The sequence below is a fragment of the Chroicocephalus ridibundus genome, chromosome 11 (assembly GCF_963924245.1).
Source record: "Chroicocephalus ridibundus chromosome 11, bChrRid1.1, whole genome shotgun sequence".
NCBI lineage: Eukaryota > Metazoa > Chordata > Aves > Charadriiformes > Laridae > Chroicocephalus > Chroicocephalus ridibundus.
The window spans coordinates 1,599,214-1,626,515 of NC_086294.1; the positions used below are offsets into that span (position 1 = coordinate 1,599,214).

At 53.7% G+C, this 27,302-nt stretch overlaps 3 protein-coding genes across 3 annotated transcripts in view; all 3 read left to right on the plus strand.

The window, feature by feature from the left end:
- LOC134521820 (protocadherin alpha-C2-like) overlaps positions 1–27,302 on the plus strand; it is a 195,237-nt gene that overhangs the window by 36,670 nt on the left and 131,265 nt on the right. The gene's annotated exons all lie outside the window — the stretch shown is intronic.
- Positions 3,416–6,199, plus strand: LOC134522100 (protocadherin alpha-2-like). Its single transcript, XM_063349402.1, has one exon. The coding sequence runs from the start codon at positions 3,485–3,487 to the stop codon at positions 6,197–6,199; it is 2,715 nt and encodes a 904-aa protein (XP_063205472.1). The 5' UTR covers positions 3,416–3,484.
- On the plus strand, positions 12,853–16,945 carry LOC134522101 (protocadherin alpha-2-like). The gene has a single exon (XM_063349403.1). It carries the CDS (start codon positions 14,297–14,299, stop codon positions 16,943–16,945), a length of 2,649 nt encoding a protein of 882 aa, XP_063205473.1. The 5' UTR covers positions 12,853–14,296.

The window sequence follows — 27,302 nt, forward strand, 5'->3', positions numbered from 1 at the left end:
CTGGGCTGTAATGCCTATAGGTTTGGAGCAGCAAAGCGCCACTGCCTGGTCTTGTTCCTTTCCTGATTCTTCCAGGCACAATTTGAGCGGGTGGTAGCAAAGATGGATTGAGGAGGGACCCTAATGTGTTTCACGGAGTGGTTGGGTTGGGTGATGAGGAAGTGATCTCTGTGAAAATGTTGTGATGTCGCCTCGATGGCTTTTGTTTGGCTGTGTGACAGTTGTCCCATGCTGATGAAAGAGAGGTATTCTGTGGGACTGCAATGCATTTCTTTGAGTGGATGTGTTGGGCATCAAAGGGGATGTTCTCAATAAAAATGCCATGGTGTTGCCCTCGTGGTTTTTACTAGGCTGTTAGGGTTGAGCGTGCTATTGTGAGGGGACTAATGTTCCTGGGTACTGAGGATCTCAGTGTGTTGTAAGGGATGGGCTGTAAATTCCCTGCCGAGGGGCAGAAGGCCCTCCAAGCCTTCAATGGAATGCCTCAAACACTCACAAGGAAATAAATAATGCAGGCCTGGCCTTCAAAGATCTGATAAGGCTAACACTTTTGGCGTCTGAAAGTGTAGGAGAACTGTCTTGTGAAGACAGGATGGTTCTGCCACTCCTGTGGTGAGCTTGCTAGTTTTCAGTTCTCAAGGCCGTTGTGTCCGATGAGTGACCTTTGCTTCATCATCTGTGAAATGCATATGAAAACGCACAACCCTGCATATGCTAATGAAGATTATAGAGATCATGCTAAACATGTATGACTATGGCACTTGTCTCTCCACCCAAATCATGCTACACATCACCTGGGAGAAGGGAGAAACCTGAGACGAGGCTGTCCTCAGCAAGGGGGGTGGACCATGCTAATTCAGCAAACATAAAAGGGGAAAATCAGTGTCCCTAGGAGGGAACAAAGAAGAAACAAAAGAACATAGTGCCTGGGAAGATTCTTCCCAAGAAAGAAGATTGTGCCTGGGAAGATTTTTCCAAGAAAGAAGAAGATTATGCCTGGGAAGATTCCCTGAAAAAGACACTGGAACCAGGACTGGTGATCTCTCTCTCTCTTGTCTTTTTCTACATCTTTTCCTTTCTCTATCCCTCAGTTTCTCTTTTCTCTTAGAATTGGTAAGTAACTGCTTGCCATAAGTTGTCCTATACCTGTTGTTAAGTAACACAATGCATACCTCATCACTTGCCATAATTTTTTATATACCTATTTTTATATATATATATATATATATATATATACACCTTTTAAATACCTAACCAATTATCGTGGACTTGTGAAGACCTATACTAACCATTTTGTAAGCTAATAAATGTTTCTATATGGACCTTGAGATTTATCTCATCTTAGTCCGCACCGTTGAGAATTTATGAATCTGAAGTCACTGACCCCCCCTTTTTACTGAGACTGGGACACGACATGTATTGTTCTGGCAGTGCATGCCTGTCTGAAAGGGAATGGAAGAGCTTGACTTTGAGTGTGCAGGTGGTAAAAAGAGCCTGGAAGAATCGAGGTATATGAAGAGCTGTTGGGAGCAGTGGTTGCCCTGTGCTTTTTCAGCCTTTGTGGAGGATTGTGGTGCTGGTCTGTGGTGGGTTTTTGTTTCCAAAGGAGAGACTTGGCTGTGTTGTGTGGACTCTGAGGAGCCTTTTTTACCAGGCGTCCAAATATCTGGGTGTTGGGCTTGTGTTTCAGAGTGTGGTGGATTCTTTTGTGATGTAGCAGAGCTGTTCTTTGCCATATGATTACCTTACTCTGTTATTTGCTGGGTCCTTGAGATGGCTGATATGCTGCAGAGTGTGTTCTTCTTTGAGACGATAAGGGGAGGTGCAGATTCAAAGACTGGAGGAAAGCAGGAAGGTTGTTCCCTGTTTGAAGGATGGAAGGTGGTAGGGAAGAGGAATGAGAGCTCTAGCCAAAGGGAATGGCTGTGGCTAATGGCAAGTGTGGTGTAAATGTTTTAAAAACTTTTTGATCACAGAAAAATGCATAGAAGATAGAAGAATGGAGGTAGAAGAGAAGGGAAGGCAAGGAGAAGGCAGGTCAAAAAAAGAAAAACACCAAAGATGAGAGAGGATGGAAGAGCAAAAGAAAGAAGGGAAGGACAGAATCTGTGCAAGTAAGAAACAAGCAGGGAAGAAAGAGAAAAAAAGAAAGATATAGAGAAAGGAAGAAAGATAGAAAGAAAGAAGAAACAGGAAAGAAGGAAGTGATGACAGAGGAGATTACCAGCATGCACCAATGTTCTCTCAACACGATGAATGGGGTGGAGGACCTCAGCATCCTTAGTACTTGGAGACGCTGCGTAAGTCTTGATGAAAAGTGGTGATGAGAAGGAAAGAGAGCTCTTGCCTGAAGAGATGTCCATGTTTTATTGCGAGCATGGTGCAGACCTTTAGTAAACATCTTGGTTAAGGAGAAAAAGAAAGGAAGAGGGAACGGCTCGACTGTTTTTGTATAAACAGAAAAGATCAGGAGGCAAAAGTGAGGCCGGGCAGGGAAAAAAGGAAAGAGAAAAAGAAAGTATGAAGGAAAGAGAAGAGAGAAGAAAGAAGAAGCAGGAGAAGAAAGGGTAGGAAAAAAGGGAGAAAGAGACTGGCAGAAAGAAGAAGAGACTGGCAGAACGGGAGGAAGAAGACAAGGAAGGAGTGTAGGAAAGTAAAAAGAAAGAAAGGTAAAAAAAAAAAGAAGAGAAAGAAATGCAAGAGGAGACGATAAAGGAGATTACCAGCACGACGTCAATATCTCTACGCTCTGAAAGGAGTTGGTCCCTAACAGCCTCCACCTTAGATAAAGTACCGACCTCAGGCGCCGATGTCCCATAATTAGTGCTGATGGTCTTTGAGACTGTGTTTGATTGTCTCCCCCGGGGCGCCGCAGCCGGCTGGGAAGCTGCCAGCGGGTGTGAAGAGACAAGGCTGGAAACGGAAGAGAAGGGGGAGGCAAGGATAGGATACAGCAAGGCAAGAACGAAAAGGAGAAGGAAGAAAAGAAAGAGAAGGAAGAAGGGTGAAAGAGAAGAAAGTAGCAAAAGAAGGGGGAAAAGGATGACTTGCAAAGGAAGAAAGAGAGAAACGAAGAATAAGAGATAATTGAAGGAAGAACGGAAAGGAGAAAGGAAGAAAAAAGGAGAGAAAGGTATCTATGTAAGCAAACAACAAGGAAAATGGAGGGGGGAGGGAGGAAAGGGAGAAAGAGGGAAAGAAGAAAAAGAGCAGAAGGAAGACACGAGAGAGGGTATTAAGAGCCTGGGTCCGGGGACACGGTCGGTGGCGGGGAGAGTGTGAGACGTCGGAGAAGCACACGGTGTCGCTGCAGGCTCAGAAAAGGCGTGGGAGCGTTGAGGCGGCTCCGCCCCGGTGCGGCAGAGAGCCCGGCTGTGAGCGCGGGGGGGCGGCGCGGGGCGGTGAGGAGAGCCGGTGCGTCCGGGCGGCGGCGGGGAGCCGTGCGGGGCCCGTGCGGGCGGCGGCGGCTGCTTGGGCGGCGGCGATGGGCGTGAGTTGGTGTTCCGTGTTGCGGGTGGTGGTGGTGGTGCAGGCGGCGTGGTCGCTGGTCGCTGGTCAGGTGCGGTACTCGGTGCCGGAGGAAGCCAAGGCCGGGACGGTGGTGGGTCGTCTGTCGCAGGACCTGGGCCTGGAGGCGGGCGATGCGGAGTCGCGGCGCCTGCGTCTGGTGTCGCAGGGCCGTCGTGCGAGCGTGGAGGTGAGTGGGGCGAGCGGGGCGCTGGTGGTGAGCTCGCGTCTGGACCGGGAGGAGCTGTGCGGGAAGAGCGCGCCGTGCGCCCTGCGCCTGGAGGTGCTGGTGGATCGGCCGCTGCGCGTCTTCCACGTGGAGCTGGAGGTGACCGACATCAACGACAACGCCCCGCTCTTCCCCGCCGCCCGCAAAAACCTCAGCATCGCAGAATTCACTACGCTGCCGGGGTCCCGGTTCCCGCTGGAGGGCGCGTCGGATGCAGATATCGGAGCCAACGCGCAGCTCTCCTATACACTCAGCCCCAGCGAGCACTTTACACTCGATGTTAAATCCTCTGATGAAATAAGGAAATCTGTGTTCCTGGTACTCACGAAACCGCTGGACCGCGAGACTTTGCCTGTGCACCGTTTGGTGTTGACGGCGAGTGACGGTGGCCGTCCGTCGCTGACGGGCACGATGGAGCTGTTGATCTCGGTGCTGGACGTGAATGACAACGCGCCCCAGTTCAACCAGTCGGTGTATAAAGTGCAGTTGCCGGAGAGCGCTGCAGAGGGGACGCTGGTGGTGTGTGTGAACGCCACGGATCCAGACTTGGGAATATATGGGGAAGTGCTTTATGAAATTGATACTATTGTTCCTGCCTCGGCCTCAGATGTATTCAGCATCGATGCGAACAGTGGGGAGATCAGACTGAGGGGCGCCCTGGACTTTGAGACAGTTACTTTCTACGACCTCCACGTTAAGGCGAAAGATAAGGGGACGTCCCCGCTATCGGGCCATTGCAGCGTGGAGCTGGAGGTGGTGGACGTGAACGACAACGCGCCGGAGGTGTGGGTGACGTCGCTGTCGGTGCCGGTGTCGGAGGACGCGGCGGTGGGGACGGTGGTGGCGCTGCTGAGCGTGTCGGACCGGGACTCGGGGTCGAACGGGCGCGTGCGGTGCGCGGTGTGGCCGGCGTCGCCGTTCGGTCTGGTGTCGACGTTCGCGGGGTCGTACTCGCTGGTGCTGCGGGAGGCGCTGGACCGGGAGCGGGTGTCGGAGTACGAGGTGGAGGTGCGTGCGGAGGACGGCGGGTCGCCGCCGCTGCGCGCCAGTCGCGGGGTGCGTGTGCCGGTGTCGGACGTGAACGACAACGCGCCGGCGTTCGCGCAGGCGGTGTACACGGTGCTGGCGCGGGAGAACAACGCGGCGGGCGCGGAGCTGGCGCGTGTGTGGGCGCGGGACCCGGACGAGGCGGGCAACGGGCGCGTGAGCTACTCGGTGTGGGAGGGCGGTGTCGGGGGCGCGTCGTCGGGCGGGGGGTGGCGGTCGGCGTCGAGCTACGTGTCGGTGGACGCGGAGAGCGGGCGGCTGTGGGCGCTGCGGCCGTTGGACTACGAGGAGGTGCAGGTGCTGCAGTTCGAGGTGCGTGCGGTGGACGCGGGGGAGCCGTCGCTGTGCGGCAACGCCACGGTGCAGGTCTTCGTGGTGGACGAGAACGACAACGCGCCGGCGCTGCTGCCGGCGTCGGGCGGCGGCGCGTGGTCCGGGTCGTCGTCGGAGGCGGCGTCGGTGCCGGTGCCGGGGTCGGGGTCGGTGTGGGCGTGGGCGTGGGCGTCGTGGGGGACGCCGGCGGGGCAGGTGGTGGCGAAGATCCGGGCGGTGGACGCGGACTCGGGCTACAACGCGTGGCTGCGCTACGAGCTGTGGGAGCCGCGGGGGAAGGGCCCGTTCCGCGTGGGGCTGTACAGCGGCGAGGTGAGCACGGCGCGGGCGCTGGAGGAGGCGGACGGCCCGCGGCAGCGGCTGGTGATCGTGGTGCGTGACCACGGGGAGCCGTCGCTCTCGGCCACGGCCACGCTGAGCGTGTCGCTGGTGGAGGGCGGCGAGGCGGCGCTGGCGGCCGCGGGCTCGTCGTCGTCGTCGTCGTCGTCGTTGTCGGGGGTAGGGCTGCGTCCGGCGGAGGGCGGCGCGTCGGTGTCGTCGTCTGCGGCGACGAACGTGTGGCTGGTGGTGGCGATCTGCGCGGTGTCGAGCCTGTTCCTGCTGGCGGTGGTGCTGTACGTGGCGTCGCGGTGGGCGCCGCGGGCGGCCGTGCTGTCGGGGCCCGGTGCGGCGACGCTGGTGTGCGCCAGCGAAGTGGGGAGCTGGTCGTACTCGCAGCGGCAGAGCCGGAGCCTGTGCGTGGCGGACGGCGCGGGCAAGAACGACCTGATGGTTTTCAGCCCCAACTTCCCGCCGCCGCCGGCGCCGGCGCCCGTCCCCGCGGCGAAGGAGTCGAATGCGGAGGCGCCCGCTCTCCTGGACACGGTCAGTGGCCCTCCCTTTCTCACCTCTCGCCCCTTTCCCCTTTTTCTCCCTTCTGTCCCGTCCCCTGGGCAGTCGCTGTTGGGAGGGGGGTCTCATCCCGCGGGGGCGGTGGGTGGTTGTCGGGTGCTTAAGGATGTGAATGGGACCTGTGAATGGGACCATCTGCCTTCGCGTCCTTGCCACAGCCCCTTCGGCTTTTGCTTTTTTGGGAAAAGTTAAGTGTATTGCTGCACCCACTAGCTTTTCCCGATGCAGCTGAGATTTAATGTTGCGGGTTTGAGTGTGATTGCGATTTGAGGTGCAATGCCATCGGCTTGCTGGTGTGTATCATTTCCACCCGAGCTTGCTGAAGGAGTGCAAGAGTCTCAGGCTGTGGTGGTGACAGTGCCCCTGGCAATATTTAGTGCCTTATTACCGTTGCTGCCTGATGAGTTTGCTGGTTGCAGCTGTGGTTTCTCGTCGAATACTCTGTCCTCCTCTTCTTTGATTGTGCTTTTCAAGTTTGTGACTCAGGGTGACCATTGGACTTCAGGATCTTCTGCCCCCATGCTGTGATTTTGTGATTTTTATTCACCCACCAGAGTCTTTCAGAAAGTAGGGATGGTGTTGTGGTCTTCTCCTCTGTTCTTTTTCCACCTATGTTGTTACATTACATTCTAGAATAAAGTGTTCAGGGAGGGGAGTGTGACCCAAGGTAGGTGTCAGAAAGGGGAATTTTCTTTTCCTGCTGCCCCAATCCATGTTATAGATTGTCGTTCCTGTGTGGAGAAGTGACGGGATATGATGTACGCAGGGCTCTTTTGAGAGTCTTTCAATATTTGCATCAACATTGTCAGCCTTATGGAAGCCCTGAAACCTTGTTTTCAAAAAAAAACCCCAAATTGTCCCATACCTTAGATATTATCCATTGCAGTGCTGTGCTCATCAACATTTGGGTTGTTCTCTCACGGAAGGAAATCTATGCCCATTGCCAGAGCTATCCTGACACCATCTCTACAAATAGCTGTGTAACATTTCAGATGTGTAACAGAGCTCCCAGGTGTGTAAAATTTCCATGGCATATAGCTGAAGCATTGCAAAACATGAAGTGTCAACTACAGCGAGTCTGTTGAACACAGTGCATATGATACCATCTCTATGTTTTTTATGGTGCTCTCACTGATGGGAATGCTTGTGGACTCGTGTTCCTGACCAGAGAAGTGGCATGATGTACGCTGGCTTTTATGATGTTTTTCAGGATTGTATCTGCAGCCACACCGTCACAAGAGACCCGTAAACCTTCTTTTTAACACAAAAGCCCTACCAACCAACAAACAAATCCCCTGATAACAAAACCCCAAACCCCAAAGTCTCCTACAGAATCAATAGAATCTGTTGAATTGGGGTGCTTGTCAGTGTTTGCTTTGTTCTGTCATAGCATGAAATGAATGATGCCGATCCACAAGAAGGGCTGGAAGGAGGATCTGGGGAAGTACAGGCCTGTCAGTCTGACCTTGTTGCCTGGGAAGGTCATGGAACAGATCACCCTGAGTGCCATTATGTGGCACATGGAGGACAACCATGTGATCGGGCCCAGTCAGCATGGGTTCATGAAAGGCAGGTCCTGCTTGACAAACCTGATCTCCTTCTGTGACAAAGTGACCCGCTTGGTGGATGAGGGAAAGGCTGTGGATGTTGTTTATCTTGACTTATGTAAAGCCTTTGATAGGGTTTCCCACAGCATTCTGCTGGAGAAACTGTCTGCCCATGGCTTGGACGGGAGTACTCTGCGCTGGGTAAAAAAGTGGCTGGAGGGCCGGGCGCAGAGAGTGGTGGTGAATGGAGTTAAATCCAGTTGTCAGTGGGTCACGAGTGGTGTTCCGCAGGGCTTGGTACTGGGGCCTGTTCTCTTTATATCTTTATGAATGATCTGGACGAGGGGATCGAGGGCACCCTCAGTAAGTTTGCAGCCAACACCAAGGTGGGTGGGAGCGTGGACCTGCTTGAGGGTAGAAAGGCTCTGCAGAGGGATGTGGACAAGCTGGATTGATGGGCTGAGGCCGATGGCATGAGGTTGAACAAGGCCAAGTGCCATGTCCTGTTCTTGGATTACAGCAACCCCGATGCATCACTAGAGGCTTGGGGCAGAGTGGCTGGAGAGCTGCCTGGCAGAAAAGGACCTGGGGGTGTTTGTTTACTGCTGGCTGAATGTGAGCCAGCAGTGTGCCTGGGTGGCCAAGAAGGCCAAGAGCATCCTGGCTGGCATTGGGAATAATGTCAGCAGGACTATGGAAGTGATCGTCCCTCTGTACTCGGCACTGGTAAGGCCCCACCTCGAGTGCTGTGTCCAGTTTTGGGCCTCTTAGAACAAGAAAGACATTGAGGTGCTGGATCGTGTCCAGAGAAGGGCAGTGAAGGTTGTGAGGGGTCTGGAGAACAAGTCTTATGAGGAGCAGGTGAGGGAGTGGGGTTGTTTATCCTGGAGAAAAGGAGGCTGAGGGAAGACCTTTTGCTCTCTACAATGACCTGTAGCGAGGGGGAGCTCAGTCTCTTCTCTTAAGTAACAGGTGATAGGACAAGAGGAGACGGCCTCAAGTTGTGCCAGGGTAAGTTTAGATTAGATATTAAGAAAAATGTTTAGACTGAAAGGGTTATTAAGCATTGGAACAGGCTGCCCAGGGAAGTGGTGGAATCATCATCCCTGGGAGTATTTGAAAGGTGGGTAGCTGTAGTGCTTAGAGATATGGTTTCATGATGGTTTTTGTGAGTGTTAGGTTAAGGGTTGGACTCGATGATCTGAAAGGTCCCTTCCAACCTAGACAGTTCCATGATTCTATGAATGCCATTGTCATTTAACCTTTAGAAAGATTAGAGAGTCTGCTGGACGTGGTCTAAATGACACCACCATCCACAGGTTTTCTTATGGTGGTCTCATTGCTGGGAAGGGTCTGCAAAATCTGGATTGAGCCCTGAGGTAGGAAAGGAAGCTGTGTCTTGTAGCAGAGGTAAATGTGGGAGTAGGGTATGTCCATCTCTTGTTGTGAAGGGTGACCTTGAGCAGTGGGAAGACTTGTGTGAAGGAACTGGAAATCCTTGGGAAGACCATGGTCCATGTCATAAGGCAATAGTGGGAGATGATCTGTTTGTCTTGAGAACACACATCCCAGAATGGGGCATGGAGGATGCCTAGAGGGGTGCGTGAGGCAGGAAGGGCACCGAATCTTCCTGCCCAGGATCTTCTCACAGGCTCCCAGGGTGTCTGAAGTTGGAGCCCTTCTGTGTCTTGAGATAGCGTGCGATACTGACATGCCCACAATGTCCTGTGAACTTGCATTCCTGGCTGGACTGGTGGCTTGATGTGCACTGACCTGTTCTCATATTCTTTCGTTATTTGCATTAGTAGCAACAGCCTTAAAAATTGCCTGGAAATTCTCTTTTCAACAACAAAACCCCTCTCAACCCAATTGTGCTACACAGTAGATATCGTCTGTTGGATTGGTGTTCTTGTCAACAAGAGGGTTGGCCTCTCTCAGTGTGAAATCAGTGCCCATTTCCATTAGAGTTGTCCTGACATGGTCTCTACAAAAGTCATGTTACGTTTTCCTCTGAAATTGCTGAAGCATTGCCAGACATGAAGGGTCCTCTGCAGAGAGTTTGTGATTCCATCTGTATGTTTTTTCTGGTGCTCTCATTGATATTCCAATGAGGGTATGAAAAGTCAGCTTGAGCATTGAGGTGGGAAAGGGAACTGTGGCATGTGGCAGAGGCGAATGTGTCAGTGTCACAGAATAGGGCCCAGTCATTTTGTGATGTGAAAGTAACCTTGAGCAGTGGGAAGCCTTGTGTGAGAGAACTGGAAATCCTTGAGAAAACCATGGGCCATGTCATAAGCCCACGGGAAGGTAAGGAGGAGGGTGTGACCTTTGGGCCTGTGACTTAACCTTATACTTAGTCACTTGCACAGGTGGCATCACCAATGATGGTGTATCCTCTTGTCAATACAATCTCGTTCTGATATGTGCAGGTATACACCAAACTCTGCACAGCAACCCAGCCCTGGTATTCTATCATAGAAATGCTACGTAAAACGTTGTGAAAAATGATGAGGCATGTCATAAGAAGACAAGAATGGGAGTTGATGTGCTTGCCTTGAGAAGACCTGTCCCAGAGTGATGAATAGGAGGGTGACTAGAGGAAAGCGTGATGCAGGGTGGGCACAGAGTGTTCTTTTTCAGGATCCTTTCTGAGGCTCCAAGGGTCTGGAGTTGGAGGCCTTTGTGATCTTGAGATAAAATGTGGTATTGAAATGCCTGTAATGTCTTTTGATGTTATGAATATCTCCCACCGGAGAAAGTCCCTTGTGCTTCTGTCGGCCTGACATAGGTGATGTGTGGTGAGAGGGAGTGATATGGAGACTGCTGGATACAGTGTGATGGAGCTTTTCTTTTCCCTCTTGTATTGTGGAAAAAGTGTAGTGGGTTTGTAGTACTGCAGTCTGCTGTTCTGCTGTTGTGATGGGCATCAACAGAATCTTCCAGAACCATTGATGTTGCTGTGATGATTCCTTTCTCCTCCTAAGGCCCGATTTGTAAAGGGGCATGAAGAGGTGAGTATAATCTTTGTGCTCCTGATTTCCCTACTTGTGCACTTGCACGGGTGGCCTCAGAAGAGATGGTGCGTCCTGTTACTCTTGGCTCATTCTGATGCGTGTGCATTCCTGCATAACCCTGCAGAGCAGCCCAGCTCTGCTTTTCTATGGTACAAATTTTCCCACCCAGTTGCTATTCTGAGTGAGCTTGCGCATTGGCGTTTGGTGTGGTTCTCTTGAAGAACATAATCTATGTGGTCTGAGATCTGAGCTGTCACAGCTCTTTCACAGCTCTAATCACAGAATCTTTATGAACAGTAATGTGCAGCTCTGTAGAGTTTGCACCTGAAAATGCTGAAAAGGCAGACAGTATTTCAGGTGAAGCTCAGGCATCTGGGAAGAGTCTGCCAGACAGTGAGTGCCTTGGCATCCATCCATCCATTCTTTGTGCTGAGCATGAGGGAAGGTGAGGGTGTGCAAAGGCCTGGGTGATGCTCGGAGTGGTGTTGAGAGCTGGGGCATGTTATTGTGGTGGAGCAATGTCTGGGTATTGTGTCAGTGATACTCCTAGTGGCCCAGAGTTGTGCCTGGGCATGTCCCTGGGAGGATGACTTTGAGTGGGGAAGAGTCTTGCCTGATGGAAATGGAGATGCTGGGTGTCTGTGTAAAGGTCTGTGTCATTGTGGAAGGAGTGGAGAACGTCCGCATCACTGGAGATCTCATTTCCCATGGCGTGTTGTAGAAGATGCCCATAGAAAACCTTGAGAAGAGGCCTGATGTGGAGCCATATTTGCTCGGTATCCTCTCAGGTCCTCCATGAGTTCTGCGCGTCCCCACACCCTTTTGACCTCTGTGGTATTCCTATGTGATGTGAAGACATCTGCCATAGGTTTCTTTAATCATTTGCTCCTGAATATGTTATGTTGTTAGTCAAAGAGGTGGGTTTTGAAATTTGGATCACTTTGTCCTCTGTAAAGCTCTCCCTGTTCATCTCCCTGCTCATCTCTTTGCCTGGCTAGGCAGGTGAAGTGCTGCTGTCTGTATTCAAGATGTTGGCAAGCCTTGTGTTTCAAACCAGTGGAATGGATTCCTTTGGTTAGCTACTCTCAGCAAAAATTCCCACAGGACTGGGGTAGACAGAATGGAATACCCCTGTTGGTCAGAAGAGGCCTAGCTAAGAAGTAAAATTACTGAACAGAAAGTTGGTTGTGTTTTACCTCAAACCATGACACAGTTTCACAGACGTGCATAAAGGACCACTGCCCTCTGTCTAGTGATTTCCAGCTTTAGCAGAACCTAATTTTTTTCTGTTCAGGTTCCCCATAAGTCTCTGATAATGTTAAGGGAAAATGTGCCTTAGAACCAATTCTCCTGCCCTCTAAATATTTCTTGTGCTGAAGAAGCAACCAGTGATGCTACGGGTAAGTTGCTCCTACCTAAAGATGAGTCTGAGAGACAGATGTACTTTTATTCCTCTTCAGTGGTTATATCTTTATGTTGGATGGACTGAATATTGCCTGGATTGTAATGCTAATGAGTGAGAGGTATTCTGTGGGGACTAATGCCCCTGTGTACTGAGGTTCTCTGTGTGTTGTTCTGGCAGCGTGTGTCTGCCTGAAAGGGACAGTAGGATCTTGCCATTCATGGTGCAGATTCAAAATGAGGCCAAAAGAATACTTCTTCATTGAGATCCATGCAGACTTCTCAGGAGCCGTGGTTGGCCCGTGCTTTTTCAGCCTTCCTGGAGAGTTGTCGTGGTGCGCTGTGATGGGTTTGAGTTCTGGAAGGGAAGACTCCCTTGTGTTCTTTCGGCTCATTGGAGGCTGTTTGCACAGATGTCCAAGTAGCTGGGGCTTGGGCTTGTGTTTCTGAGGGTGGTGGATTCTGTTGTGATGCAGCAGATCTGTTCTTTGCCATATGATTGCCTTGCTGTGTTATTTCATGGGTCCTCGAGTGGACTGGAGGCTGAAGAATGTGGTCTTCTTTCAGAAGGGAACGTACGGCAGCAGGCAGTCTGTATTGCGTAGGCTATAGGAAAGCAGGAAAGTTGTTCCCCATGCGGAGCGATGGAAGGCAGAAGAGGAGGGGAATGGAAACTCTTGCCGAAGGCCATTTCCACGCTTCATGGCAAGTGTGGTGTAGCCATGTGGAAGACAATTTTGTTAAAGGGAAAAAAGAAAAGAGAGAAGGATGGAAGCAGAGAAGAACAGGAGTCACGGATAGGTCAGGACAGGGCAGGAAAGAAAAAGGAAGAGAAAGAAAAGGAAGAGGGAAAAAAAAAGAGAAAAAGTGTGAGTATGGAAGAGAAAGGGAGAGATGACCAAAGGGATAATAAGAGAAAAACGTCAGAAAGGACAGAGGAAAGGACGTAGTCTGTAGAAGGAAAAAGGAGGAAAGGGAAAATGAAAGAAGGAGGGGAAAATGCAGCAAGAAAGTAATGAAGGAAGGAAGAGAGGACAGAGGAGATGACCAGCACGCACTAATGTTATCTGTGCATGGTCAATGGAGTTGAGGAGTTCGGCATCCTTGGTACTGTGGGACAATGTGTAGGTCATGATGAAAAGTGGTGAGGAAGAGGGAAGAGCCCCTGCCTGATGCCGTGTCTGTTCTCCATGAGGGTGTGATGTAGTCCTATTAGAATGTATACTGGTAAAGGAGAAAAAGCCGAGGCAAAGAGGAAAAAGAACAGAGCTGGAGGACAGGACTGCAGAGAGGGAATAAGGGGATAGAGAAGAGAAGGGATGAGGGAAGAACAGAGAGAAAGAATAGCAAGCAGGAAGTAAGGAGACAATCAAGAGAAAGAAGATAAAGAAAGGAAGAGACGATAAAGGATCACTTTCCACAGAACAGTGGATCGCTATCACTGTCTACAGAAAGGTGGTGAGTGAGAGAAAGAAGGAAGGAAATAAAGAAAGAAGGAGGAAAAAGCAAGTCAGGAAGAAATGAAGGAAGGAAGTAATAAAGGAAAGAAGAGGAGAAAAAAGAGAAAGAACGGAAGAAATCATGAAGGAGACGACAAGAGTGCAGCGATATTGTAGACGCTGAGGAGATTTGGTCTCTAAGAACCTTCGTCTTCGTTAGAGTAGCGCGCTCAGGCGCTGATGGTGCATGTAATTAACGCTGATGGCTCCGTCTTTGATGGTGTCCGCCGCGGCGCCGGAGGCGACTGGGAAGCCGCCAGCGAGGATAAAGAAGAGAGAAGGGTGGAAGAAGAAAGGAGAGAGAAGTAAAGACTAGGGCGCGGCAGAGGAAGACTGAAAAGAACAAGGTAGAGAAGGAAGAAAAGGAAAAGAAAAAAGAACAGAGAAAAGGAAAAAACTAATACAGAAATGAGGAAGAATAGAAACGAACGAAAAGAGATAAATGAAGGAAAAAAGAATTCGAAAAAAGGAAAAGAAGATAAGAAAGTAAGAGGGAGAAGGAAAGAGCAAAAAAGCAATAAAAAAAAAAGAACGAAGAAAAAGAAAGAGGAGAAGGGAAGGAAGAGACGAGAGAGGAGATGACGAGCTCGGGTCCGGGGACGCGTTTAGTGGTGTGGAGCGTGTGAGACGTCGGAGAAGCACACGGTGTCGCTGCAGGCTTAGAAAAGGCGTGGGAGCGTTGAGGCGGCTCCGCCCCGGTGCGGCAGAGAGCCCGGCTGTGAGCGCGGGGGGGCGGCGCGGGGCGGTGAGGAGAGCCGGTGCGTCCGGGCGGCGGCGGGGAGCCGTGCGGGGCCCGTGCGGGCGGCGGCGGCTGCTTGGGCGGCGGCGATGGTCGTGAGTTGGTGTTCCGTGTTGCGGGTGGTGGTGGTGGTGGAGGCGGCGTGGGCGCTGGTCGCTGGTCAGGTGCGGTACTCTGTGCCGGAGGAAGCCAAGGCCGGGACGGTGGTGGGTCGTCTGTCGCAGGACCTGGGCCTGGAGGCGGGCGAAGCGGAGTCGCGGCGCCTGCGTCTGGTGTCGCAGGGCCGTCGTGCGAGCGTGGAGGTGAGCGGGGCGAGCGGGGCGCTGGTGGTGAGCTCGCGTCTGGACCGGGAGGAGCTGTGCGGGAAGAGCGCGCCGTGCGCCCTGCGCCTGGAGGTGCTGGTGGAGCGGCCGCTGCGCGTCTTCCACGTGGAGCTGGAGGTGACCGACATCAACGACAACGCCCCGCTCTTCCCCGCCGCCCGCAAAAACCTGAGTTTACCGGAGAATCCCCCTCCTGAATCCCGGTTCCCGCTGGAGGGCGCGTCGGATGCAGATATCGGAGCCAACGCGGAGCTCTCCTATACACTCAGCCCCAGCGAGTATTTTGGTTTGGATTTACAGCGGAGTGAAGAATACCGAGAATCCCTGTTTCTGGTGCTCAGGAAACCGCTGGACCGCGAGACTTTGCCTGTGCACCGTTTAGTGTTGACGGCGAGTGACGGTGGCCGTCCGTCACTGACAGGCACGGTGGAGCTGTTGATCTCGGTGCTGGACGCCAACGACAATGCGCCCCAGTTCAACCAGTCAGTGTATAAAGTGCAGCTGCCGGAGAACGCTGCAGAGGGGACGCTGGTGGTGCGTGTGAACGCCACGGACCCGGACGAGGGAAATAATGCCGACGTGTCGTTCACTCCGATCAATACTTTTCCCCCAAAGGGATTAAATCTTTTCCTTTTAAATCCAAAGACGGGTGAGATCAGACTGACTGGTCTCCTGGACTTTGAGGACGTTCGTTCATACGAGATACAAATCGAAGCGACAGATAAGGGGATTCCACCACTGTCCGGTCACTGCAAAGTGGTGCTGGAGGTGGTGGACGTGAACGACAACGCGCCGGAGGTGTGGGTGACGTCGCTGTCGGTGCCGGTGTCGGAGGACGCGGCGGTGGGGACGGTGGTGGCGCTGCTGAGCGTGTCGGACCGGGACTCGGGGTCGAACGGGCGCGTGCGGTGCGCGGTGTGGCCGGCGTCGCCGTTCGGTCTGGTGTCGACGTTCGCGGGGTCGTACTCGCTGGTGCTGCGGGAGGCGCTGGACCGGGAGCGGGTGTCGGAGTACGAGGTGGAGGTGCGTGCGGAGGACGGCGGGTCGCCGCCGCTGCGCGCCAGTCGCGGGGTGCGTGTGCCGGTGTCGGACGTGAACGACAACGCGCCGGCGTTCGCGCAGGCGGTGTACACGGTGCTGGCGCGGGAGAACAACGCGGCGGGCGCGGAGCTGGCGCGTGTGTGGGCGCGGGACCCGGACGAGGCGGGCAACGGGCGCGTGAGCTACTCGGTGTGGGAGGGCGGTGTCGGGGGCGCGTCGTCGGGCGGGGGGTGGCGGTCGGCGTCGAGCTACGTGTCGGTGGACGCGGAGAGCGGGCGGCTGTGGGCGCTGCGGCCGTTGGACTACGAGGAGGTGCAGGTGCTGCAGTTCGAGGTGCGTGCGGTGGACGCGGGGGAGCCGTCGCTGTGCGGCAACGCCACGGTGCAGGTCTTCGTGGTGGACGAGAACGACAACGCGCCGGCGCTGCTGCCGGCGTCGGGCGGCGGCGCGTGGTCCGGGTCGTCGTCGGAGGCGGCGTCGGTGCCGGTGCCGGGGTCGGGGTCGGTGTGGGCGTGGGCGTGGGCGTCGTGGGGGACGCCGGCGGGGCAGGTGGTGGCGAAGATCCGGGCGGTGGACGCGGACTCGGGCTACAACGCGTGGCTGCGCTACGAGCTGTGGGAGCCGCGGGGGAAGGGCCCGTTCCGCGTGGGGCTGTACAGCGGCGAGGTGAGCACGGCGCGGGCGCTGGAGGAGGCGGACGGCCCGCGGCAGCGGCTGGTGATCGTGGTGCGTGACCACGGGGAGCCGTCGCTCTCGGCCACGGCCACGCTGAGCGTGTCGCTGGTGGAGGGCGGCGAGGCGGCGCTGGCGGCCGCGGGCTCGTCGTCGTCGTCGTCGTTGTCGGGGGTAGGGCTGCGTCCGGCGGAGGGCGGCGCGTCGGTGTCGTCGTCTGCGGCGACGAACGTGTGGCTGGTGGTGGCGATCTGCGCGGTGTCGAGCCTGTTCCTGCTGGCGGTGGTGCTGTACGTGGCGTCGCGGTGGGCGCCGCGGGCGGCCGTGCTGTCGGGGCCCGGTGCGGCGACGCTGGTGTGCGCCAGCGAAGTGGGGAGCTGGTCGTACTCGCAGCGGCAGAGCCGGAGCCTGTGCGTGGCGGACGGCGCGGGCAAGAGCGACCTGATGGTTTTCAGCCCCAACTTCCCGCCGCCGCCGGCGCCGGCGCCCGTCCCCGCGGCGAAGGAGTCGAATCCGGAGGCGCCCGCTCTCCTGGACACGGTCAGTGGCCCTCCCTTTCTCGCCTCTCGACCGTTTCCCTTTTCTCGCCCTTCTTTCCCTCCTGTCCCGTCCCCTGATCAGTCGCTGTTGGGAGGGGTGCCTCATCCCGCGGGGGCGGTGGGTGGTTGTCGGGTGCTTAAGGATGTGAATGGGACCTGTTAATGAGAGCACCTCCCTTTGCGTCCTTGCCGCAGCTTCCCGCCCCTTATTTCGGGGGAAAGATAAAGAAGGATTTGACACGCTCAGCAGCAGTTACAGTCCGCAGCTGAGGTTCGGTCTTGTGGGTGAGTTGTGTTTCTGTAGAGTAAAATGACGGCCGATTACGATGAGAGGTTCCACTACGTCAGGTTTGCAGACGCTCTGTCTTTACTGGTGTGTGGCATTTCCACCCGAGCTTGCTGAAGGAGTGCAAGAGACACAGGCTGTGGTGGTGACAGTCCCCCAAGCACTCTTTCGTGTTTTATTGCCTTCGCTGACTGCTGACCGTGCTGATATTAGAAGTGATTTATTCTCTGTCCTCCTCTTCTTTCGTTCTCGTCTGTAATAGACTTTTGCACAGTTGGGACTTGTCACAGATTTTCTGTTCCAATGGTGTGATTTCTCCCTGTTCTTTGACCCATTGGAGTCATTATGAACATTGGGAAGTCATTGTGGAATTTTCCTGTGTTCTTTTTCCAAGTATGTTGTAACCAAAGTTAGTAGTAGAAAGTGTTTAGTCAGAGGAGTACGACCCAAAGTGTTAGAAACGGGAACATTTTTTTTCTTCTCCCACTCTCCTACCCGGGTTGTGAACTTTTGTTTCTGGCTGGACTATTGTCTTGACGTACAGTGACCTGTTTTCATATTCTTTCATCATTTGCATTTATAGCAACACCCTTACAAATAGCCTCAAATTCTCTTTCCAACCACAAAAAACTCCCTTAACCCATTGTGCTACACAGTAGATATCATCTACTAGATCGGTGTTCTCTTCAACATGTGGGTTGGCTTCTCTCAGCAGAAAATCAGTGCCCGTTGCCATTAGAGTTGTCCCGACGTGACCTCTACAAGGAGTATTGTTCTCAGGTCTGTAACGTTCCCCTCAGTAATTGCTGAAGCATTGCCAAACATAAAGGGTCATCTGCCGAGAGTTTTGCTGGACACCATGTATACGATACCATCTGAATGTTTTTTATGGTGGTCTCATTGATGGGAAGGGTGAGCAAAACTCAGATTGAGTGTTGAGATGGGAAGGGGCACTGTGGCATGCGGTGGAGGTGAATGTGGCAGTGTCACTGAGTAGGGTCTGGGCATTTCTTGATTTGAAGGGTAACGTTGAGCACTGGGAAGCCTTGTGTGAGGGAACTGGAAATCCTTGGGAAGACTGTGGGCCATGCCATGAGAAGAGAGTAATGCGATATGATGTGCTTGTCTTGAGCACTGCATGATGGACCTTTTCCCTCTTGTTTTTGGAAAGGTGTTGTGGGTGTGTAGCACTTCAGTCTGCTATCCTGGTGTTGTGGTGGGCATGTACAGGAGCTTCCACAGCTGTTGATGTTGCCATCATGGTTTCTTGATCCTCCTGAGGCAGGATCTCTAAGGGGAGGTAATGAAGTGGGGGTGACCTTTGGGCGTGTGACTTAACCTTAACCTTAGTCACTTGCACAGGTGGCATCTGTAATGATAGTGTGTCCTTTTGTCAATAGTACCTCATTCTGATATGTGCAGGTACACACCAAACCCTTCACAGCAGCCCAGCTGTGGTGTTCTGTTGTTAGAAACACTACGTAAATCCTTGGGGAAAATGATGAGGCATGTCATAAGAAGACAAGAACGGGACATGATGTGCATGTCTTGAGAACACCTGTCCCAGAGTGGGGCATGGGGGATGCCTAGAAGGAAGCATGAGGCAGGATGGTTACTTAGTTTTCTTTCCCAGGATCCTTTCCCAGACTCCCAAGTGTCTAGGGTTGGAGGCCTTCTCAATGTTGAGATAGAACCTGAAATTGAAATGCTGCCAAAGCCCTTTCAGGTTCTTAATATCTCCCACGAGAGAAAGTCCCTTGTGCTGCTGTTGGCATGATGCAGGCAATGTATTGGTAAGAGGGGTGACATGCAGACTGCTAATTACTGTCTGAAGGACCTTTTCCCTCTTGTTTTGGGAAAGGTGTTGTGGGTGTGTATCCCTGCAATCTGCTGTCCTGGTGTTGTGGTGGGCATGTACAGGAGCTTCCACAGCCATTGATGTTGCCATGATGATTCATTTCTCCTCCTAAGGCAGAATACGTAAAGGAGGAGGTGAAGAGGTGAGTATAATCTTTGTGCTCCTGACTTCTCCTACGTGTGCACTTGCATTTGCACTTGGTAGATATGCTGTGTCCAATTACACATGGCTCATTCTGATATGTCCACGTACTCGCCAAACCCTGCAGAGCAGCCCAGCTCTGCTTTTCTATGGTATGGATTTCCCCACCCTGTTGATATTGTGAGTACACTTGCGCTTCAGCGTTTGGTGTGGTTCTCTTGAAGACTGTAATCTGTGTGGACTGGGATCTGAGCTGTCACAGCTCTTTCACAGCTCTAATCACAGAGTCTTTATGAACAGTAATGTGCAGGTCTGTAGAGTTTGCACCTGAAAATGCTGAAAAGGCAGAAAGTATTTCAGGTGAAGCTCAGGCATCTGGAAAGCGTCTGCCAGACAGTGAGTGACTTGGCATCTGTCCATATGTTCTTTGTGCCAATGATGAGGGAAGGTGAGCATATGCGAAGGCCTGGGTCACGCTTAGAGTGGTGTTGAGAGCTGGAGCATGTTATTGTGGTGGAGCAATGTCTGGGTATTGTGTCAGTGATGCTCCTAGTGGCCCAGAGTTGGTCCTGGGCATATGTCACTGGAAGGGTGATTTTGAGTGGGGAAGAGTCTTGCGTGATGGAAATGGAGATGCTGGGTGTCTGTGTCACGGTCTGTGTCATTGTGGAAGGAGTGGAGAACGTCCGCTTAGCTGGAGATCTCATTTCCCATGGCGTGTTGTAGAAGATGCCCATAGAAAACCTTGAGAAGAGGCCTGATGTGCAGAGCTGATTCCTCAGGATCCTCTCAGGTCCTCCAGAAGTTCTGCACATCCCTGCACCCTTTTGTCCTCTGTGGTATTCCTATGTGATGTGAAGACATCTGCCATAGGTTCCTTTAAAAATTCACCCCTGAAGATGGTATGTTATTGGTCAAATAGGTGGGAATCAAAGGGGATTTGGTGGGGATCCACACCGATCGGGATCAAAGGCAGATGAACAGACAGGGTCCTCCTTAGAAGCCAGCCTTTGAAGAAAGAGAGCTGACCCTTTGATCCCTCAGCTTTTATACTGAGCATGGGGCAGACAAAATGGAATACTCCTGTTGGTCAATTTTTAATCTGATAACTCTGAGAACGAACAATTTTCTGCATGATATGCTGTTAATTTCAGAGAGTCAGAAGAGACCTAGCTAAGAAGTAAAATTACTGAACAGAAAATTGGTAGTGTTTTAGCTCAAACCAGGACACCGTTTGACCGAATTGCATGAGGGAGCACTTCACACTGTATAGTAATTTCCAGCTTTAGAAGAACATAATTTTTTTCTGTTCAGGTTCCTCAGAAATCTCTGATAATATTAAGGGAAAATGTGCCTTAGAACCAGTTCTCCTGTCTTGAACATGCTTGTTATTCTGAAGAAGCAGCCAGGTAAGTCAATGATACCTTAAGAAGGTGCATTTGAGAGACAGGTGTACTTTTATTCCTGTTCAGTGGTGTTATCTTTATGTTGGGTGGATAAAATATTGCCTGGATTGTAAAGTCTGTAGGCTTGGAGCAGCAAAGCACCACTGCCTGCTCTTGTTCCTTTCCTTCCACTTGCAGGCACAGTGTGAGCAGATGGCAGCAAGCATGGAGGGAGGAGGGATCGCAGTGCATTTCTCTGGGTGGATGTGTTGGGTGTTGTGGGAATGTTCTCAGTGAAAATGTCATGGTGTTATCTTGGTGGCTTTTGTCTGGCTGTGTCTCATGCTGATGAAGGACCGGTGTTCTTGGGGACTAATGTCCCTGGGTACTGAGGATTTTGTTGTGTTGTTCTGGCAGTGCATGCCTGCCTGAACGAGACAGCAAGAGCTTGCCATTCAACGTGCAGGTGGAAGATGAGGCCAGAGGAACAGCTCTTCCCTGTGATACAGTGTTGGAGGATTTTCTTGCTGGTCTGTGATGGGTTTGAGTTCCCAGACGACTCCCTTAAATTGTTTATGCTCATTGAAACCTGTTTGTGCAGATGTCCAAGTACATGGCGCTTGTGTTTCCGAGGGTGGTGGGTTCTGTTGTGGTGTAGCAGGTCTGTTCTTTGCCATATGATTGCCTTGCTGTGTTATTTTATGGGTCGTTGAGTGGACTGGAGGCTGAAGGTTGTCATCTTCTTCCAGAAGGAATGAGGATGTGCACGGGCAGTCTGTCTGTATTGCGTAGACTCTAGGAAAGCGGAAGTTTGTTCCCCATGTGGAAGCATGGAAGGCAGAAGGGTAGGGGAATGAGAACTCTTGTCAAGGGCATTTCCATGCTTCATAGCAAGTGTGGTGTAGCCGTGTGAAAATGTTTTGTTAAAGGGGGAAAAGAAGAGAGAAGGATGGAAGGAGAAGAGAACGGGAATCAAGATTAGGACAGGACAGAGAAGAAAAGAAAAAGGTAGAGAAAGAGAAGAAGGAGAAGATAAAATGAAAAAGGAAGACAGAGGAAGAAGGACCAATGGGAAAGGAAGAAGGAAAGAACGAGAATGGAAGCAGGATAGGAAAGAATCTATGCAAGGAAAAAAGAAGCAAGGGAGAAAGAAAGGAGGAAGAAAAAGGAAGTAAGGAAGGAGGGAACGAATGAAAAAGCAAATGAACAAACCAACTAATGATAGAGGAGATTGCTATCTCGCAGTAATGTTATCTCTGCATGGTTAATGGAGTTGAGGACCTAGGCATTCTTGGTACTCAGGGACATGGTGTAAAGGCTTGATGAGAAGTAGTGAGGAAAAGGAAAGAGATATCGCCTGAGGGCATGTCCATGATCCATGGCAGGTGTGATGTAGTCATATAGAAAACAGACTGGTAAATGGAAGAAGAGAATGGGAGGGTAGGACAGGAAAAAGAAGAGAAGGAGTAAGGGCATAGAGAAGAGAAAGAAGGAGGGAACAATAGAGAGAAAGAAAAGCAATAGAGAGAAAGAAAGTTCGAAGCAAGGAGTAGAAAGAAAAGCAATCGAGAGAAAAAAAAGCATGAAGCAAGGAATAGAAAGAAAGAAGATAAAGAAAGGAAGAAACGATAAAGGAGTTTACTAGTATGCACCGATGCTATCACAGGACCGAGAAAGGAAGGTAGGGAGAGGAAGAAGGCAAGAAGCAAGGAAAGAAGGAGGAAAACGAATTGAAAAAAAAAAGGCAAGAAAGGAATAAATGAGGCAAGGAAGTAATAAAGGAAGGAAGATGAGAAAGAAGAGAATGAAAAGAAATGATGAAGGAGACTACCAGGGTGCAGCACGATTTTCTCTAGACGCTGAACTGGTCCCTAACAGCCTCCGCCTTGGTTAAAGTACCGATCTCCGGCGCCGATGTCCCGTAATTGGCGGTGATGGCTCCGCCTTTGATGGTGTCCGCCGCGGCGCGACTGGGGAGCTGCCAACGTGGGAAAGAAGAGAGAAGGACGGAAGGAGAAGAGAACGGGGAGTAAAGACCAGGGCACGGCAGGGCGAGAACGAAACGAAGAATGAAGAAGAGAGAGAGGAAGAAGAAGGTGGAAAGACAAGAAGGCAGAGAGAGAGAAAAGAAGGAAGGCAGTAAAGCAGAAAACGATTATAAAACGGTAGGAAAGAAAAAGGCAGGCGGAACGAGGACGAAAGGATTAAAGGAATCTAAGGAAGCAAACAGCAAGCAAGCATGGAAAAGGAAAGAAAGGGCGGAAGGGAGGAAGAAGAAAAGGGAGAAGGAAGAGACCAGAGAGGAGGTGACGAGCCCGCGTCCGGGGACTCGTATTAGTAGTGTGGAGCGTGTGAGGCGTCGGAGCAGCACACGGTGTCGCTGCAGGCTCAGAAAAGGCGTGGGAGCGTTGAGGCGGCTCCGCCCCGGTGCGGCGGAGAGCCCGGCTGTGAGCGCGGGGGGGCGGCGCGGGGCGGTGAGGAGAGCCGGTGCGTCCGGGCGGCGGCGGGGAGCCGTGAGGGGCCCGTGCGGGCGGCGGCGGCGGGCTGTGCGGCGGCGATGGTCGTGAGTTGGTGTTCCGTGTTGCGGGTGGTGGTGGTGGTGCAGGCGGCGTGGTCGCTGGTCGCTGGTCAGGTGCGGTACTCGGTGCCGGAGGAAGCCAAGGCCGGGACGGTGGTGGGTCGTCTGTCGCAGGACCTGGGCCTGGAGGCGGGCGAAGCGGAGTCGCGGCGCCTGCGTCTGGTGTCGCAGGGCCGTCGTGCGAGCGTGGAGGTGAGCGGGGCGAGCGGGGCGCTGGTGGTGAGCTCGCGTCTGGACCGGGAGGAGCTGTGCGGGAAGAGCGCGCCGTGCGCCCTGCGCCTGGAGGTGCTGGTGGAGCGGCCGCTGCGCGTCTTCCACGTGGAGCTGGAGGTGACCGACATCAACGACAACGCCCCGCTCTTCCCCGCCGCCCGCAAAAACCTCAGCATGGCGGAATCGTCGCTGCCGGGGTCCCGGTTCCCGCTGGAGGGCGCATCGGATGCAGATATCGGAGCCAACGCGCAGCTCTCCTATACACTCAGCCCCAGCGAGCACTTTACACTCGATGTTAAATCCTCTGATGAAATAAGGAAATCTGTGTTCCTGGTACTCACGAAAGCGCTGGACCGCGAGACTTTGCCTGTGCACCGTTTGGTGTTGACGGCGAGTGACGGTGGCCGTCCGTCGCTGACGGGCACGATGGAGCTGTTGATCTCGGTGCTGGACGTGAATGACAACGCGCCCCAGTTCAACCAGTCGGTGTATAAAGTGCAGTTGCCGGAGAGCGCTGCAGAGGGGACGCTGGTGGTGTGTGTGAACGCCACGGATCCAGACTTGGGAATATATGGGGAAGTGCTTTATGAAATTGATACTATTGTTCCTGCCTCGGCCTCAGATGTATTCAGCATCGATGCGAACAGTGGGGAGATCAGACTGAGGGGCGCCCTGGACTTTGAGACAGTTACTTTCTACGACCTCCACATTAAGGCGAAAGATAAGGGGACGCCCCCGCTGTCGGGCCATTGCAGCGTGGAGCTGGAGGTGTTGGACGTGAACGACAACGCGCCGGAGGTGTGGGTGACGTCGCTGTCGGTGCCGGTGTCGGAGGACGCGGCGGTGGGGACGGTGGTGGCGCTGCTGAGCGTGTCGGACCGGGACTCGGGGTCGAACGGGCGCGTGCGGTGCGCGGTGTGGCCGGCGTCGCCGTTCGGTCTGGTGTCGACGTTCGCGGGGTCGTACTCGCTGGTGCTGCGGGAGGCGCTGGACCGGGAGCGGGTGTCGGAGTACGAGGTGGAGGTGCGTGCGGAGGACGGCGGGTCGCCGCCGCTGCGCGCCAGTCGCGGGGTGCGTGTGCCGGTGTCGGACGTGAACGACAACGCGCCGGCGTTCGCGCAGGCGGTGTACACGGTGCTGGCGCGGGAGAACAACGCGGCGGGCGCGGAGCTGGCGCGTGTGTGGGCGCGGGACCCGGACGAGGCGGGCAACGGGCGCGTGAGCTACTCGGTGTGGGAGGGCGGTGTCGGGGGCGCGTCGTCGGGCGGGGGGTGGCGGTCGGCGTCGAGCTACGTGTCGGTGGACGCGGAGAGCGGGCGGCTGTGGGCGCTGCGGCCGTTGGACTACGAGGAGGTGCAGGTGCTGCAGTTCGAGGTGCGTGCGGTGGACGCGGGGGAACCGTCGCTGTGCGGCAACGCCACGGTGCAGGTCTTCGTGGTGGACGAGAACGACAACGCGCCGGCGCTGCTGCCGGCGTCGGGCGGCGGCGCGTGGTCCGGGTCGTCGGCAGAGGCAGCGTCGGTGCCGGGGTCGGGGTCGGTGTGGGCGTGGGCGTGGGCGTCGTGGGGGACGCCGGCGGGGCAGGTGGTGGCGAAGATCCGGGCGGTGGACGCGGACTCGGGCTACAACGCGTGGCTGCGCTACGAGCTGTGGGAGCCGCGGGGGAAGGGCCCGTTCCGCGTGGGGCTGTACAGCGGCGAGGTGAGCACGGCGCGGGCGCTGGAGGAGGCGGACGGCCCGCGGCAGCGGCTGGTGATCGTGGTGCGTGACCACGGGGAGCCGTCGCTCTCGGCCACGGCCACGCTGAGCGTGTCGCTGGTGGAGGGCGGCGAGGCGGCGCTGGCGGCCGCGGGCTCGTCGTCGTCGTCGTCGTTGTCGGGGGTAGGGCTGCGTCCGGCGGAGGGCGGCGCGTCGGTGTCGTCGTCTGCGGCGACGAACGTGTGGCTGGTGGTGGCGATCTGCGCGGTGTCGAGCCTGTTCCTGCTGGCGGTGGTGCTGTACGTGGCGTCGCGGTGGGCGCCGCGGGCGGCCGTGCTGTCGGGGCCCGGTGCGGCGACGCTGGTGTGCGCCAGCGAAGTGGGGAGCTGGTCGTACTCGCAGCGGCAGAGCCGGAGCCTGTGCGTGGCGGACGGCGCGGGCAAGAGCGACCTGATGGTTTTCAGCCCCAACTTCCCGCCGCCGCCGCCGCCGCCGCCCGTCCCCGCGGCGAAGGAGTCGCATCCGGAGGCGCCCGCTCTCCTGGACACGGTCAGTGGCCCTCCCTTTCTCGCCTCTCGCCCCTTCTAACCCTCCTGTCGCGTCCCCTGGGCAGTCGCTGTTGGGAGGTGGCCCCGTCCCGCGGGGGCGGTGGGTGGTTGTCGGGTGCTTAAGGATGTGAATGGGACCTGTGAATGGGACCATCTGCCTTCGCGTCCTTGCCACAGCCCCTTCGGCTTTTGCTTTTTGGGGAAAAGTAACTGTATTGCAGCACCCACTAGCTTTTACCGATGCAGCTGAGATTTAATGTTGCGGGTGTGAGTGTGATTGCGACGAGAGGTGCAATGCCATCGGCTTGCTGGTGTGTAGCATTTCCACCTGAGCTTGCTGAAGGAGTGCAAGAGTCTCAGGCTGTGGTGGTGACGGTCCCCCTGGCAGTATTTAGTGCTTTATTGCACTTATCAGACACCGTTGCTGTCTGAAGACTGTGCTGGTTGCAGCTGTGATTTCTCGTCGAATACTCTGTCCTCCTCTTCTTTGATTGTGCTTTTCAAGTTTGTGACTCAGGGTGACCATTGGACTTCAGGATTTTCTGTCCCCATCCTGTGATTTTGTGATATTTATTCACCCACCAGAGTCTTTCAGAAAGTAGGGATGGCGTTGTGGTCTTCTCCTCTGTTCTTTTTCCACCTATGTTGTTACTTTACATTCTAGAATAAAGTGTTCAGGGAGGGGAGTGTGACCCAAGGTAGGTGTCAGAAAGGGGAATTTTCTTTTCCTGCTGCCCCAATCCATGTTATAGATTGTCGTTCCTGTGTGGAGAAGTGATGGGATATGATGTACGCAGGGCTCTTTTGAGAGTCTTTCAATATTTGCATCAACATTGTCAGCCTTATGGAAGCCCTGGAGACTTTCTTTTCAAAAAAAAAACCCAAACTTTCCCATACGTTAGATATTATCCATTGCAGTGCTGTGCTCATCAACATTTGGGTTGTTCTCTCACGCAAGGAAACCTAAGCCCATTGCCAGAGCTATCCTGACACCATCTCTACAAATAGCTGTGTAACATTTCAGATGTTGTAACAGAGCTCCCAGGTGTGTAACATTTACATCTGGTACAGCTGAAGCATTGCAAAACATGAAGTGTCAACTACAGCGAGTCTGTTGAACACAGTGTATATGATACCATCTCTAGGTTTTTTATGGTGCTCTCTCTGATGGGAATGGTTGTGGACTTGTGTTCCTGGCCAGAGAAGTGGCATGATATATGCTGCCTTTATGATGTTTTTCAGGATTTGTATCTGCAGCCACACCGTCACAAGAGACCCGTAAACCTTCTTTTTAACACAAAAGCCCTACCAACCAACAAACAAATCCCCTGATAACAAAACCCCAAACCCCAAAGTCTCCTACAGAATCAATAGAATCTGTTGAATCGGGGTGCTTGTCAGTGTTTGGTTTGTTCTGTCATAGCATGAAATGAATGACGCCGATCCACAAGAAGGGCTGGAAGGAGGATCTGGGGAAGTACAGGCCTGTGAGTCTGACCTTGTTGCCTGGGAAGGTCATGGAACAGATCAGCCTGAGTGCCATTATGTGGCACATGGAGGACAACCATGTGATCAGGCCCAGTCAGCATGGGTTCATGAAAGGCAGGTCCTGCTTGACAAACCTGATCTCCTTCTGTGACAAAGTGACCCGCTTGGTGGATGAGGGAAAGGCTGTGGATGTTGTTTATCTTGACTTATGTAAAGCCTTTGATAGGGTTTCCCACAGCATTCTGCTGGAGGAACTGTTTGCCCATGGCTTGGACGGGAGTACTCTGCGCTGGGTAAAAAAGTGGCTAGAGGGCCGGGCGCAGAG

What these genes read in the sequence shown, in the direction of transcription:
- LOC134522100 (XM_063349402.1), top strand. Translation starts at nt 3,485, where the DNA reads ATGGGCGTGAGTTGGTGTTCCGTGTTGCGGGTGGTGGTGGTGGTGCAG.
- LOC134522101 (XM_063349403.1), top strand. Translation starts at nt 14,297, where the DNA reads ATGGTCGTGAGTTGGTGTTCCGTGTTGCGGGTGGTGGTGGTGGTGGAG.